The following is a 16,145-nucleotide window of genomic DNA, read 5'->3' as shown; positions in this document are numbered from 1 at the left end:
TGTCTGAATGATTACAAGTATTTTTTAGTTAAACAAAGAGAACATCTATTCACAAATGTGGGTGTCGGAACATAAATACCTTTATATATGAGAAATGGTCATCTATAATGATATTCAGGGAGAACCACTTAGAAAAAGAGTGGTAAACAACAATGCAGAAAAACAACAAAAAGTAAAATAGATTAAAACACTTATGAAAAAGAGTGGTAAACAACAATGCAGAAAAACAACAAAAAGTAAAATAGATTAAAACAGTAAGAATGTAAATTTGAAACCTGAAAATGCCAAAATGTAACTATATATCGGTATAATTGGGAATATTTTTTGGGACAGGAGAGAATAAATCAGTGTTGTGATTTGGATTCATACCATAAATCTGGTTTTACACGAGTTGATCACAGTGTTCCAGCAGCAACAGGTCATGTGGGAGGAACGGTTGTCCTGGAGTGAAGTCTCAGAGGAGAAGACTGGAGAGCAGCTGAGGGAGGGAAGATCCCACAGAAAGCAGGAGTAGCACGAGAAGAAGACAACAGACAGTGGTGTCCGAGTGGAGACGATGGCGGAGCATCTGCAGGACGTCCTGAGAGGACATGCGCATGGAGCCGAGATGATGAAGACCAGCTCCAACATGATCCGAGTCTTCATCAGCTCCACGTTCACAGGTCAGACCAGGTTCACCTAAATTCCATTCACATACTGACTGTACAGTGTTTATTAGCTGTAATTAATTCATTAAAACTCTGTCTTAATTGTCTTTAATTTCATTTTTTGTTTTTTTTGTTTTTGTAATATGATTGTATTGTATTTTATTTGTATTTTTGATTTATTTGTACTGCTGCTACGATGACCCAATTTCCCCTCGGGGATAAATAAAATGATCTGTCTGTCTGTCTGTTGTCTCGTCAGATATGAGCAGTGAGAGGAAAGCTCTGCTGGAGAAAGCGTACCCAGAAGTCCAGTCTTTCTGTCGCAGTCTGGGGCTCGTGTTTGAGGTTTGCTCTAACTGGCAAAATGTTCTGTTCTGTATTCATTTGAGCTGTTGTGGAAAATCAATCAGTGATGGGGTGTTTTCCTCCTCAGGTGGTGGATCTACGTTGGGGAATTCGAAACATCACTTCTGGTGATCACAAGTCTTGTGATATCTTTCTGCAGGAGATGGAGAAGTGTAAGAGGATTTCAGCTGGTCCATCTTTCGCTGTAAGCATAATTGTACATCATTTTAAAGTGGATTGTATCCTAGCTAACATCAGACTGCAGGGAGTAGTCACCTCCAACTTGCAAGAGGCGTGATCAACAGATCAGATCAGAACAATAGATGAAAATGTCTCTGTACGCAATTGGATAGTCTTACAACCAATCAGACCAATGATCCGGATGATGTTTGGATGGCGACGGGAAACGTGTCAACAAATGTATCTGACCCAGGCTAATGACAGCCAAATGAAAAGATAGCTGCTCTTAGGTGGCCGTCATGGTTCCCTAACAAAATTCAGTGAAGGCTGGTTTGAGAACCACCATTTTGAAGCCTTGAGTTCAGTTATTCATCCAACACCATTTTCTGAAGCTAAAAAATAACAAGTTTTGTGTCCAGTCTATGAGTCATACATTTATGTTGGAGTTGAAATGAGATTGGAAGCTTGTGTCAAAGACTTAAATAAGTCATTATTTTTGGATGGCCAGATAACTTTCTACTTTTCCCTTTGTGTTGTGACTCCAAAGGCCCTGCTTGGGAACCGTTATGGCCACCGGGCTCTTCCTCGTCTCATCCCAGAGAAACAATTTGAAGTTCTTATGTCCAAACTCTCCAAAGACCCTGAAGGCATCAAACAGCTGAATCAGTGGTTCTTAAAGGACAACAATGCTGTTCCGCCCACCTACGTCCTTCAACCTATCACAGCTCACTTCCCCCACTACAGTGACCTTCGACCTGAGAGTAGGCCTCAGCATGACAACAACGTCCTGTCCTGGCGTTTCACAGAGACTCAGCTGTTGCAGCTCCTACGATCCGCTGCCACCACCGCTGAGGGAGAAGGGGACATCACAGCGGAGCAGAAACAGCACTTCTTCTCATCGGGTCAGAGATTTTTCTCTCAGTTTGATTACTGTTGTCTCAGAATGATCAAATCTGAGTGTCTTCTCCTTTTCGTCCACAGTCACAGAGTGGGAAATTGAACAGGGTTTGTGGAACGATGACAGCGAAAACTCAGCACTGCTCTTCATCCGAGAGATTCCCCGCCAGAGGTTGAGGGACGGTCCCAAACGGTTCGCTAGGTTCATGGATGTAACTGCTGACGGTCTGCTGGATGCAGAAGCTCAAGGACTCCTCACTGACCTCAAGTCTCGACTCTATACTGCGTCAAAGAAGATCCTCAACCTACACTGTGTGGAGCTCAGCAAGGGGAGCGTTGACCCCAAACGCAAAGAGCACGCTCAGTACCTGGACAGTGTCTGTGAGCAGTTTGTGTCACAGATGGAGGCTCGGATCACAGCTGTGGTTGATTCTCCTGGTGAGGGCAGGCGGCGGAAGATCTGGGGAAGTACTGAGGTAACTGAGCAAACATCAGACTGGGTGATTGAAGAGGTTAGACAGCATATTGCCATGACTGCAGAGCTGAGCAAGGGTCTCCATGGCAGAGAGAATATTTTGGGTAAGCTCTGCCTCGCCATGTGGGAGTCCACCAATGTCCGGCATGGCCCGCTGGTAGTCCATGGGGCTGCTGGGATGGGGAAGACGGCTCTGCTGTGCAAACTTGCACAAGAAATGCAGAAAGTCCTGGAGGCCAGATCATTGGTGGTCATCAGAGTCCTTTCAGCTCGTCATCCTCAAAGACCTGACATTGATCATGTCCTCCACAGCATCTGCATTCAGGTTTGTCTAGCATGTGGTCTGTCTCCACCCTCACCATTAACGGCTGGCACCCATGTGGAGCTGCTCAAGTTCTTCAGGAACATCCTGACCCAGGTCTCCCAGCATGGGAACACTTTGCTCCTCATCCTGGATGCCCTCGATCAGCTCTCAGACCAGCATCATGCTCACAGACTCCACTGGCTCCCTCTTGACCTCCCACCCAACATACACCTGGTTGTTTCTATGGATTCGAGCAGTGAGGTGTTTGCTAACATGCAGCTAAAGGTGGAGACTTTGGAGAGCTTCTTTGAGGTGGAGCGTTTATCGCGTGAGGAAGGGAAACACATTGTGGAGTCAAACATGAGAGCTTGGGAGCGAACGCTGACCCCCGAGCAGAGCAATGCTGTGCTGCAGAGCTTTGAGTCAACTGGCTGTCCTCTCCACCTCAAACTGATTCTGTATGCTGCCAAACAATGGACCTCTTTCACCCCACCCACCGAATTACACCTGGGTGCAAGCAAAAAGGAAATGATGACCCAGCTTTTCGTGACGCTGGAGGAGAAACATGGGAAGGCACTGGTGGCTGGGGCCTTAGGATACCTTGCACTTGCACGGTAAGGTGACAGTTATGTTTGTCATTCAAAAATAAGCTAAAACATTAACAGCATTCGTTAGTCAGAACATTTTTGAAAATTCTCTGGAATCAGAGAATTTTTTATCAAATATTTAGTTCTCCAGCAGAAGTATTTCCCAGTTGAGGAAGTCTCATAAGTGAGGAACTCCCTGAGGAGAGGGAGTCGCCCAGGTGAGGGCATCCCCCAGGAGGGGTTTCCAGGTAAGAGAGTCCCCAAGGAGAGGGAATCCCACGGTGAGGGAGACCCCCAGGACCAGTTCTTAGGTGAGAAAGTCTCCCAGAGATGATAGCCACAGAAGGTTGAAATCCTCACATGGGGACTGCCCCGTGCTTTGGGAGACTCCAGGAGAGGGAGCTTTTGTACTTTATGTATTTTACAATTTAAACTGATTCCTCAAATGATCATGATTACGATCATCAGCTGATCACTGCTGGTCGTTTCCCCACAGGGAAGGGCTGCTGGAGGCTGAGCTGCGTGATGTCATGTCCTTGGATGACGATGTCATCAGTGAGGTGTACCGGTACTCCCTCCCTCCGACTCCCTCATTGATCCGGCTACCGCCCTTCCTGTGGGCCAGACTCCGACGGGACCTGGAGGACATGCTGGAGGAGCGGTGGACGGCTGGGCTCGTCTTCATTGCCTTCAACAACCGGTACAAAGACAGAAACATTGTGAATGATCACAGGAGATCAGATTTGATTTGAGTCACAGACGTGACCTTTTTGTGCTTCAGGCATCTGGTGGAGGAAGTTTCATCTCGCTATTTGACATCCGAGCGGCGGGGGCAGAGCCACAGGATCATGGCGGAATACTTTCTGGGCCGTTGGTCAGGGAAACTGAAGCCTGCAGCTCTGCCTGGTCTGTCGCTGCTCCTCTCAGACAGAAAGGTACCGACATGGGCTAAGTCTGTGGTCTCAGCACTGAGGTCTTAGCCGTCCTTAGCTGTTACAACACCCCTGCTCGTGTGGTTGTGCAGTTGTTAACGTACAATGCTCTGTTGTTGAAGGTTCCGCCCCAGCCACTGTGGTTCTCTCCAGGGTTGGCTAACGTTCGGAAGCTTATCGAGCTGCCCTATCACCTGCTGCATGCCGGGCTGTGGGAGGAGCTACGGCTTGAGGTTATTGGTAAGATATGTGACATACGTGACATTCAAGTTAAACACTGTTCAGATGGCCTACTCATGTAGGGGCCAATGAAGGACTATATTTGAAGGGTTTTGTGTGTACTTCAGAAACTCAAACTAAAAGAACATGAACTTGAACATGAAGGAAGGAAGGCCATTCATTACCTGTTAAAAGATCATTTCTTTTCTTTTTGGTCTTCCAGGTAATGCTGAGTGGCTGTACTGTAAGAGCAGGGTCTGTGGAGTGTCCAGTGTGATCCAGGACTTGGACCAGAGCTCCCAGTACATGGACTGCACTGAGACCAGACTGCTCAGAGACACTCTGGTCCTCATCAAACCCAGCCTGGACTTCTTGGACAATCACATGGGTCAGTGCTGATCCTGAACTTTCAGTCCTAACTTTTCCCTGTGTTTCAACATTCCTTTCTCATCGCTCATGTTTCAGAGAACTAGGTATAATACCTTAACCTAAAGTCCGCTGCTGTCTCAGTTTAGCTGTTATGTTTGCGTCTTCCCTCTATCAGTCGTGATGTTTATATTGAGAACTTACACTCTGCAGCTTTAAAATGCTGTTTTTTTTAAAAACTCTCGTCCTCAGACATGTCTCTGTTCTACACCGAGCTGATGGCTCGACTCTGCTCCCTGGCCCCACCCTTCCCCGCTCTGATTGGCCGTCTGTGCACGCAGTGTGAGGAATGGCTACTGACGTGTCCTGAGCCCATCCTCGTCACGAAGTGCAGTTTCCTGCAGCAGCCAGGGGGGGCACTGCAGCACACACTGAGTGGACTGGAGGGAGGTGAGAAATGAGACTGCGCCGACAAATCAGTGATTTACTGCGACCAAGGCACGAAAATCAAAGTAAGCGTAAGCTCCAAACATGGCGACAAAAATAGCGACAGTGAAGGTAATCGCAAGCAAGAGGCGGAACTATGACGTCATCCTTTTCTCAACAGACGAGTTGTATTAACAAAACTGCAAGGGTGGAGATTTGAGTTTTTTTTCCGCCCTGGGACCCGTTTTTAAAAAGAGTGTTTCAGAGACTTGTTTTCACGTGTGCATCCCCTAATGTTGCTCCCTGTTAAAAGGTTTGAACAGCCAGCCTGAGTTTGTCTGTAGGTTTGTACAGACGGAACAGAGTGTCGCCTGCAGTACCTTCTCGTGCCACCAGGGGGCCGAAATATATACAGTGCTTAGTGATTTCTGGGTTTCGGCAACACTTTTAAAACATACATGACATCTTTTATCACTAAATCTCATGTTAAATATCTGACCTGTTGTGTGTGAAGGTGTCTCAGGTTTGTCTGTCCGCGTCTCTGCAGGTGTCCTCTGTCTGGATGTCAGTTTGGAGGCGGAGCTTCTGGTGGCAGGTTCAGATGAAGGCGTGGTGGCAGTGTGGAGCCTCGTTGACCAGCAGCTGGTCCACACTCTGCTGGGACACACGGGTCAGTCTGAATAAAGAATAAACATTTATTAATAATCATGATTATATTAATAAGTGTGTTGTTGTTTGTTGTTTACAGGCTCAGTCCTGCTCGTTAAAGTGACTGACAGCTCGTCTTCCTGCCTCTCATTGGCTGCTGACGGCTGCCTGAGGAGGTGGAGCCTCATTAACGGCCAGGAGCTGCTCTGCATCCAGGAGGCGGTGCCTGCTGACTCCTCCCCTTTATCAGTGCACCTGTGTGATCAGAAACAGCTGCTCTGGGTTCACAGCAGCTCACAGGTGATGATAACACAACGCTGCAGCTGCTCCTTACTATTAATATTAATCATTAATAATCGTGTGATAAGCAGTGTGAAGCTCTTTGTTTGGATGTTTGTTGGTGAAAGGGTTCGTGGGAGTTTATTTTTAGATATTTTTCAATCACACAATCAATTTGTCTTTATTCATATCACACTTTTCACACATGACGTGTAACACAAACATACGCTAATATGTAAACACAATATTGAACACTTAATTTTCAAATACTTGTCATCTTTTATAAGAGGTTGTTTACAGCTTTAAACAGATTGTTTTTGTTGTACTCATGTGATTCTAATGCTTACCCTGTGCACATTATTCATAATTTATTTATTTCGTCATATCTTTTTGTTTCGTTACTCATTTTTGCTTATTAATATTATGTTGAAATCACGTAACGTAAGCCTAAACCTTCAGCACTAAATAAAGACATAAACTTACTAATAAAACCTAAAAATAAATTAATATATTATTATTTGTATTTCATACATTTAACTAAAGGGAAAATAATTAAGAATTCATTTAAAAGACAAACTAAACTGGTAGTTTTTGTGTATTTTGTGAGTTTTTGTATGAATGTGATTTTCATTTCCATTAAAGAAATTTACATTATCATACATGAGGATATTAACTAGGGATGCACCGATATGACTATTTCCACCGATACCGATATCCGATATTAATATTGCTGCTATGGCCGATAACCGATATCTACCGATATCGATATATGTTTTAAAAAAAAGTTTCTGAGATGATAAAAGTTTGTACAGAATGAAAATCACGCAAGCTGAATTTTTGAATGTCTTCCTTTATTTTCAAAACATGTTTTACCTCCAAATAACAAGGTCACATAAGACACAAGTAACCAACTACAAGTAAAGGTTTTTAGAAACCTTTACCACTTGTAGAAAGTGTGTAACTAAATTACAGTACAGTTTAACTCCCTCAACTCACTAAACTCCTGTGAGAAAGTTTGGATCATAAATTACAAACATGAACATAAATAAAAATAATACCCTGCCAAAGTTACTGTAACCGAGATAAGGGCGTCTATACTGGGTACGTAAATAAAGTCAACAACCCTTCCTCCCGGCAACAACAACCGTACCACTTCCCTTCACAATAAAACTACACAACAGATATGAGAAACAATACCTGACAAGCTCTACTAAGAGCTGCCATAATAAAAAAAACATGTTAAAATACTTATCAAACTTGCCAGTATTCATGGCAACCAGATATTTATTCAATTGCAAAACATCGGAAAAGTAGCGCCGACTTGGCAGGTTGTTGCGGGGTTCAATATGCGCTATCAACCGTCGGAACCCTCGGCTGGTCGTCAAGAGCAATCATTTCCATTACCTTGATCATTATTGCCCTGGCCAATTTCTTCCTTTGGTCGAGTCCCAGCTGCGCTGCTTTCTTTTTGTCTGCCGCCTAATGTTACTAGCGTTAGCTTCCTGCCGTTGTTTGTGTACTTCAGGGTGGCGGTTTTTCAAATGACATAATCAAATTTGTGGTATTGAATGACTTGACGCGGAATCCTCCTCACATTACCTCGACTTTGCAAGTGTTGCATAATGCTTTTCGCGTATCTTCTATTGACACCCTGAAAAATCGCCCACACCGCTGACATTCTCTCTCCTCAACAAACACACACACACATCTTGTGCTGCGCTTGCGCCACTGACGCTGTCATATGCCCAAACAAATGCCGCATGGCCTCCCCTTCCCGACACACATACACAAACAGCAATTAGACGGGTACAAACATCGGTTGTTAAAATCGGCGCAGTTTTACTCATTGAACCGATGCCGATATGTTAAAAAATGACGAACATCGGCCGATAACAATATTAATGCCGATATATCGTGCATCCCTAATATTAACTGTACATTACTTGTGTATATGATCTAAATGATATATAAGTGTGTTTTCTCACTGAACAGTTGTTGACACCTTGTTTGTCCAGGTGAACGTGTGGAATCTGAGCGGCTGTGAGCTCCTCAGCAGCAGCATGAGTCAGAAAGCCTCTGTGTTCCTTGGAGTTCTGGATGATTCGATCTTTTCTCTCTCTGACTCTGGTCTGGTAACAGTTTCCCATCCTGTCAGCAAGGCGCCGGCTGTGGAGGTTCGGCTGGAAAACTCACAGACGTCTTTGACTCCGGTCAAATTTGTTGTGTCGCCAAAATGGGGGAAGATGATTGTGGCGACAACAGAAGGATTTCTTTATCAGGTACGTTAGAGTTTTTATGTGAAACATCCCTGAAACTCCCGCTGTGACCTCTGAACTCTAATACACGGAAGCTTTATCCACTGAAACTCAACTGACCCTAAACAATATTAGTGTTTGTTATTGTGTAAATGTAAACTTTGTTACATTACAACACTGCTGGATAGTTTACTGAGATGATCAGGTTCATACAGAAAGAACAGAATGTCGTCTGCATAAAGGTGGACTTTTAAAAGTTGAATCATTTTTAAGACCTGTCCAATCTACATAACGTTTGCCCTCAGAAAAAATAATCATCATTAAGTTTTCACATCTATTAGATCTTTAAAAAGTCTCCTGTTGTTTCAGCTTCTCCCTTTAGGGGTCGCCACTGCAGATCAAAAATATGTACACCTTTCAACATAAAGATTATCTTACTTATATATTTGTGATCTTTTTGATTCTAAATTCTCTTTTATGAATTGGAATACTTTTTTTTTTAAATGATAGATAATACAGACAGATCCTTGTTTTCCATGATTCTTACTCAGATGACGAAGATATTTTCTCCTTTGTGCAGATTTCCAGGTCAGGTGGAATCTCAGCAGTGGAGTTTCCTCTGGTTCCTTCTTTACTTTCTGTGACTGAAGATGAAAAAATACTGATAGCAGGTGCAGTACGACTGTACACTGTTGATCTTCTGTTTCTGTGTTAGAATTCATTGATTTAAGTGGAAACTGTGAATAAGTTCAATTTCAAAACTTCAATTTGCTTTTGTCAAGAGTCAAACTGTTAAATTATAAATTATTTTTAATATTTAACTCAAAGTTTGTGAATGTTCAGCATATTGTGTAGTTATGTTACTCACCTAATGTACTGTATATTATTTTATGCTGTCACCTACCAACAACATTTTAGTCTGTTATTTTAACTTAGATGTTATTAAACTATATTTTAGTCTTAGTTCTTACAATTTAAGCAATATTTTTATATTTTTTATATTTTGCATTTTTATAGATGCAAAGTTATCAAGTCATTAAAATAAATCTGCAGAATAAAAAAGATAATAAATGAGGCATCTTTATCTGTAAGTCGGTGTGTTTTACATAAAAACTTAATAACAGTTAAAACAGACAATTTTCACTAAACCAAAAAAGAAAAAGGAAAAAAAAACGTAAATCTAATCGGGCCCAGTATTGATCCCTGAGGTACTCCACAGTTCAGAACAGAGGCTTTACACACAACAGCGTGAATAATTATTGTAAAACCACAAAATAATGGGAAATTAATTATTTTTTAACGCAATTATGAATAAATATTTGTGAATTTTCAGTTTGTCAGTAGGAGAAATATGATCTGGATTCCACAGATTTGTACAAACATTCTCAGTATAATCTGTGATTCTTTGTGTATGTTTGTGTCTCTGCAGCCGCCGAGCGAACGCTGAGCCTCTTCAACCTCGACAGAGACGCTGTGGACAAATTCCTCGACCTCCAACATGAAGACACCGTTCTGTCCGCCTGCATGTCTTCAGACGGGAGGACGCTCGCCTCCGGAGCTGCCGACCAACTCATACGGGTCAGAGAGGAAACACTGAATCATCTGCTCTCTTCTCTGTGTCAGGAAGCGACTTCAGTGTAACTTTGTAAACTTGTGTGTTTCCAGATGTGGTCAGTGACCACGGGCGCGCTGCTGGACACTCTGTGTGGTTCAGACGCTCCCGTCACCTCCGTGCTTCTCTATAAAGGTTTTGTGGTTTCGGCCTCCGCCGCTGCTGCTTCTGTACATGTGTGGAGCCTGAAATACGACGGGCAGCACAAACCCACCGCACGCGTCCCGTCAGGCTGCGCTCACGTCGCCATCACCAAAGACGCTGAGCGCGTTTTCTTCGTCCGACACCCGAGTCAGACAGAGGTCATCAGCTGGAACAACAGCAAAGGTCAGTGTTAACACAAACACGGTCACAGTTAACAAATGAAGTATTTTGTGTGTTTCCATCAAAGTTATCAATATAAGCATTTGTATCATTTCATTCATTATTTGACTTTAATCTGGTAAAAGTAGAATTATTTAAGTTATTTAGATATGTATAGTTTTTCTTTTTATGCAATCTTTATCTGTACTTGCCCTTTAGTAAAGGATGTGAGTACTTTTGTTTTCCTTTCTTTCTTTTACATATAAAACATTGTAGGGTCACTCGGAGAGAACTGACAGACAGACTAATAATATGGTAACAACTCATTGATTGAGAAAAGAATTATTTGCTCCTGAAGCCAAACACAAAGTATATATACATACATATGTATGTGCATTAAAATGTAGGCGTGACCTAAAATGCAGTACAATTAAACATTTACTGTTTACTGTAACTGCAAATTACAGTTTATTTAAGCATTAAATCATGGATTTGTGAGATTGCAAATATAAGAAATTATAAAGGTAAGTTCTTTGTTTTCAGGAACATTAAGAGTCTGAAAGTCACTGCAGATTTGGAACCTGGTTTTGTGGTCGAGTTAAACTTAAACTAAGCTTCGTAGATTAAAATCAGTTGAGGAATATTGTGCCTCTGCAGGTTCTGTGTGCGATCGTTTGGCCGTGTCTGCTGAAGTCTGCTGTCTGGAACTGGCTCAGCAGAAGCGTTTACTGCTCTGTGGTCTGACCACCGGCACCGTCCTCATCTACCCGCTGGCTCTGCCTCAGGAGACGCTGTGCATCCCGCCCTCAGAGAGTCTGAGCCGGGTCCTGAGCCTGGCCGTCAGCTCGCAGGAGAAACACGTGGCCGTGGCGTACGAGGACTCGGTGTGTTTATTCGAGATCACGGCCAGAGACAGTTTCCCCTCGGTGGACGGTCCGCTGCAGAGGTTCCCGCTGTCCCTCCTCCACGCCCCGCTGTCCTCCATGGCGCTGCTGTCCGACCGCAGGCTGCTGTACGGCACCAGCTGTGGGGAGGTGAGGCTCTACGACTTCAGCAGTGGCAGAAACTCCGACCTGGAGCCTCATCGCAGCAGAGTGACCTGCGTGACGGTCAGTAACTGGGGGAAACACGCTCTGGTGGGATCAGAGGACGCCGTGCAGAGACTGTGGGCCCTGAACCCACCGACCCTGGACCACATCATGGAGTACAAGGTCAGCGCTGCAGCGAATGAACTCAAGTTACTCCCTTCATCGGTTTGATTGTTCAGCTTCTTAAATGTGAATATTTCCTGGTTTCTTTGCTCCATAAAAAAAGAAATCATTCAAACTGATGAATTTCTGGTTTGTGGACAAAAACAAACGATTACGACATGATGAAAATAATCGTTAGTTTCAGACCTAAAGTTATGTTAAAGTCCCATGAGCACAAAAATGTGTTCATAAAAATTCAAGCTATAAAATTTGTTTTTTAAACCAGCGTCAGTCGTTTTCATACATTATTACTTTATTATTACTTAATTTCTTTCATTTTTAACCCTTAAATTGACAAGTTAATTTTATGCTATTTCATATAACATAATATACCGTATACATTTATGACTCTCTTTTGCTCTTTGCTGCTGAAAACAGTTTATTTGTTTAGTATTCTTCATAACTTATGGTCTAATAATGGTACGTTCCACTACGAACTTTCCAACCTCGACGTGGGATTCCAAGATAGCTGCCAGTGTACAAACACTGCTACTTTTATCACTTTATTTCACAGTAAATAAATCAAACCGTTTCATTTTTAACTGTAAAATAATATTTGAAGTAACATTTATAGACTAAGCTCACTTGTATTTGTTTTTATTGTGAGTTAATTATGTAAATGGTTTATATTAAACCATAATGTGGCTAAAAGAAACTTATTTTAACGTATTTTCAGCTAAAAAGACTCATTTTTAAATGATTAAATGTGTGTGTTCTTGTGTCTCTCGTCCATGTCGTCGTGTTTCAGGGCTTTTTCTTCGAGGGCGTCCTCTGTGCTGCGTTCTCTGACAGCGACCAGTTCGTTTTCACTGGATCTCAGGACAGAACCGTCAAAGTGTGGGACGTCGCCAAAGGTACGCTGGACAATGTCCCCTGACAGCAGATGGGAGACAATGCTCTCAAAGTCCTTAAAGTCTTAACTTGTGACGTGTGATTGTTTCCATCAGGAAACCTCCTCTACGTTCAGTACGTGTACTCGCCCGTCGTCAGGATGGTGACCTACAGGAACGGCTTCCTGGCGCTGTCTCGGCACGGCGCTGTCATCAGAGAAGTCTTCCGCTGTCCGGAGCACGTCAGTGCGGACTACAACCCTCTGAGGAACGTTAAGGCCCAGTACCGCGTCACGTCCAGGGAGAAGAGCGGGGACAAGAGCGGGGACAACCAGGAGACAATGTCGGCGTGCGACCTGCAGGACTTCAACCCGGCCCAGTTCAACCTGAACCTCATCAACATGATGAGAGACAAACCCTCGCCCACCTGCACCGTCCTGTAGGACAAAGACGACCAGGATCATAAGACCACAGGCTGGCGACACCACATTCCACTAAGTGTTCCAGAATAATCAAGTTTTAAATGATGCATTCATATATGATGCATAATTTTTTATTATATAGAACTAATGTTAATGTGCTTTTATGAAAAAGGTTTTAATAAAAGTTTCTCTTGCTTTGAGACAAATAAGACAAAAGCTGTCCACATAGGATTGAAAGTGAAATATGTTTGTTTTAAAGTTTGAACAAAGAGAAATAAATCCTTGCTTGGCTTAAATATTGTTGTTTTTGCTTTAAATGAAAATCATAGTTAAAACTCCAAAATAGTTTAGTATGTCGTTCAAAATGAGACAAAAAAGTCATAGTTTAGAATGCTGTCCAAAATTAGACAAAAATGTCAAAACATGACAAAAATGTCTTGTTGTATGTCGTCAAATATTAGACAAAAAAGTTATAGTATAGTATGTCGTCCAAAATGAGACAAAAATATCATAGTTCAGTATGTTGTCCAAAATGAGACATAAATGTCATAGTTCAGTATAAACTAAAATGTCGTAGTTTAGTATGTCGTCCAAAATGAGACAAAGAAGTCATAGTTTAGTATGTCGTCCAAAATCGCACAAAAAAGTCACAGTTTAGTATGCCGTCCAATATTAGACAAAAATGTCAAAACATGACAAAAATGTCATGTTGTATGTCGTCCAAAATGAGACAAAAATGTCATAGTTTAGTATGTCATCAATCCGAGATAAAAAGTCACAGTTTAGTATGCTGTCCAATATTAGACAAAAAAGTCATAGTATAGTATGTTGTCCAAAATGAGACAAAAATGTCATAGTTTAGTATGTCATCCAAAATCGAACAAAAAAGTCACAGTTTAGTATGCCGTCCAATATTAGACAAAAATGTCAAAACATGACAAAAATGTCATGTTGTATGTCGTCCAAAATTAGACAAAAAAGTCATAGTATAGCATGTCGTCCAAAATGAGACAAAAATGTCATAGTTCAGTATGTCATAGAAAATGAGACAAAAAAGTCATAGTATAGCACAGGGGTAGGGAACCTATGGCTCGGGAGCCAGGTGTGGCTCTTTTGATGATTGCATCTGGCTCGCAGATTTCGGCTTTTCAGATAAAACATAAAATATTATCACTTGTTTTAATCCATCCATCGATTTTGGAAGTGGAGGAAACGCAAGTGAATGACATAAATGCAGCACTGTTCTATTCCCTGGCTTTGGATGAGTCAACAGACGTAAGTCATTTGTTGCAGTTCAGTGTGATTGCAAAATATGCTGCTGGTGACACACTGCGTGAAGAGTATTATAACAACATTATTTAAAAGAATAAATTCAGAGGCTTATTATACTCACATTTAGTTAAATTCAGTCTTAAAATATATTATATGGCTCTCACTGAAATAAATTTGCAAATATTTTGCTTTCATGGCTCTCTGAGTCAAAAAGGTTCCCGACCCCTGGTATAGCATTGAATTGACTTTATTCCTCCCCCAGGGGGGAAACACACATTCACCACAGCTCAGTTGTGAAAAAAACAAAGTGAATAGAAAAAAATAAGAATAAGAATAAAAAAGAAATAAAAAATATATAATACAATAAGATTAAAAAAGAGCAATACAGTGCAATAGTGAGAAAAATAAAAAGTTACTAGATAAGAAATTACACTCTAATATAGAGTAGTTATCCGGGTTAAGTACAGCAGTGAATGGACATTTTAGAGGAGTTAAATATCCTAACAGCAGTGGGGATGAAGGACTTCCGGTAGCGCTCCGTCCTACACTGTGGGTGCCGGAGCCTGCCGCTGAAGGAGCTGCCAAGCCCCTCCACAGTCAGGTGCAGTGGATGGAGTGTGTTTTCCATGATGGAGGACAGTCTGGATAACGTCCTCCTCTGTCCCACCACCTCCACCGATTCTAGCGAGCAGCCCAGGACAGAGCCGGCCCTCCTGACCAGCCTGTTCAGTTTCTTTCTGTCCCGGTCCGTGCTGCTCGCTCCCCAGCAAACCACCGCATAGTGGATGGCAGAGGCCACCACAGAGTCGTAGAAAGTCCGGAGTAGAGGTCTGCACACTCCGAAGGACCTCAGTCTCCTCAGGAGGTGGAGGCGACTTTGACCCTTTCTGTAGAGGGCGTCGATGTGAGTGGTCCAGTTCAGTTTATTATTTAGGTGAACACCCAGGTACTTAAAGTTATCATGTCGTCCAAAATGAGACAAAGAAGTCATAGTTTAGTATGTCGTCCAAAATCGCACAAAAATGTCATAGTGTAGTATGTTGTCCAAAATCGGACAAAAAAGTCATAAATTAGTATGTTGTCCAAAATATGAAAAAAAGGCATAGTTTACTACGTCGTCCAAAATCGCACAAAAATGTCACAGTTTAGTATGTCGTCCAAAACAAAAATGTCATGTTTTAGTATGTCCTCCAAAATGAGACAAAAAAGTCATAGTTCACTATGTCGTCCAAAATCACACAAAAAAGTCATAGTTTAGTAGTCCAGAGCCCTAAAAATATTAGTTTGGTATGTAAAATTAGAAAATAAAGCACAAAAAGTCATAGTTTTGTATGTCAAGTCCAAAACTAAAATGTAAATCGGATTTGGTAAATGTTTGTCAAAACTAAAATGTAAGTAGTTTAGTAATGAGTCAGGCAAAATGTAAATGAAAGTTTTAGTATGTAAGTGAAAATAAAAGCACAAAAATTAATAGTTTTGTGTGTAGGTCCAAAACTAAAATGTAAATAGTTTAATTGTAATAGGTCAGAACTAAAATGTCGTGAGGTTTTAAAGTATGTTGTCCAAAAGCTTTAAAATGTAAGTGAAAGTTTAGTATGTAAGAGTGTCGCTTCAAAAGTCATAGTTTTGTGTGGGTCCAAAACTAAAAATGTGAAGTAGTTTAGCATGTTGTCCAAAATGAGACAAAAGTCATAGTTTAGTAATAATAGGTCAAAATCACACAAAAAAGTCATAGTTTAGTATGTCGTCCAAAACTAAAATGTCGTAGTTTAGTATGTCGTCCAAAATCGCACAAAAAAGTCATAGTTTAGTATGTCGTCCAAAACTAAAATGTCGTAGTTTAGTACGTCGTCCAAAATGAGACAAAAAAGTCTGTTTCCACACTTGCCACTATGA

General features: G+C 41.9%; 1 protein-coding gene across 1 annotated transcript; it reads left to right on the top strand.

The window, feature by feature from the left end:
- The first annotated feature begins 491 nt into the window (after positions 1–491).
- nwd1 (NACHT and WD repeat domain containing 1) lies at positions 492–13,265 on the top strand. Its single transcript, XM_044043257.1, has 19 exons — positions 492–662; positions 907–992; positions 1,081–1,197; positions 1,720–2,074; positions 2,154–3,462; positions 3,932–4,135; positions 4,217–4,370; positions 4,490–4,607; positions 4,810–4,974; positions 5,205–5,402; positions 5,926–6,048; positions 6,127–6,326; positions 8,321–8,584; positions 9,141–9,231; positions 9,990–10,138; positions 10,226–10,499; positions 11,133–11,686; positions 12,474–12,579; positions 12,673–13,265. Exons 1-19 carry the CDS (start codon positions 557–559, stop codon positions 12,996–12,998), a joined length of 4,899 nt encoding a protein of 1,632 aa, XP_043899192.1. The 5' UTR covers positions 492–556; the 3' UTR covers positions 12,999–13,265.
- The last annotated feature ends 2,880 nt before the right edge of the window (positions 13,266–16,145 follow it).

The sequence above is a fragment of the Solea senegalensis genome, linkage group LG14 (assembly GCF_019176455.1).
Source record: "Solea senegalensis isolate Sse05_10M linkage group LG14, IFAPA_SoseM_1, whole genome shotgun sequence".
Lineage (NCBI taxonomy): Eukaryota > Metazoa > Chordata > Actinopteri > Pleuronectiformes > Soleidae > Solea > Solea senegalensis.
This window is presented reverse-complemented; position numbering and strand designations above follow the sequence as displayed.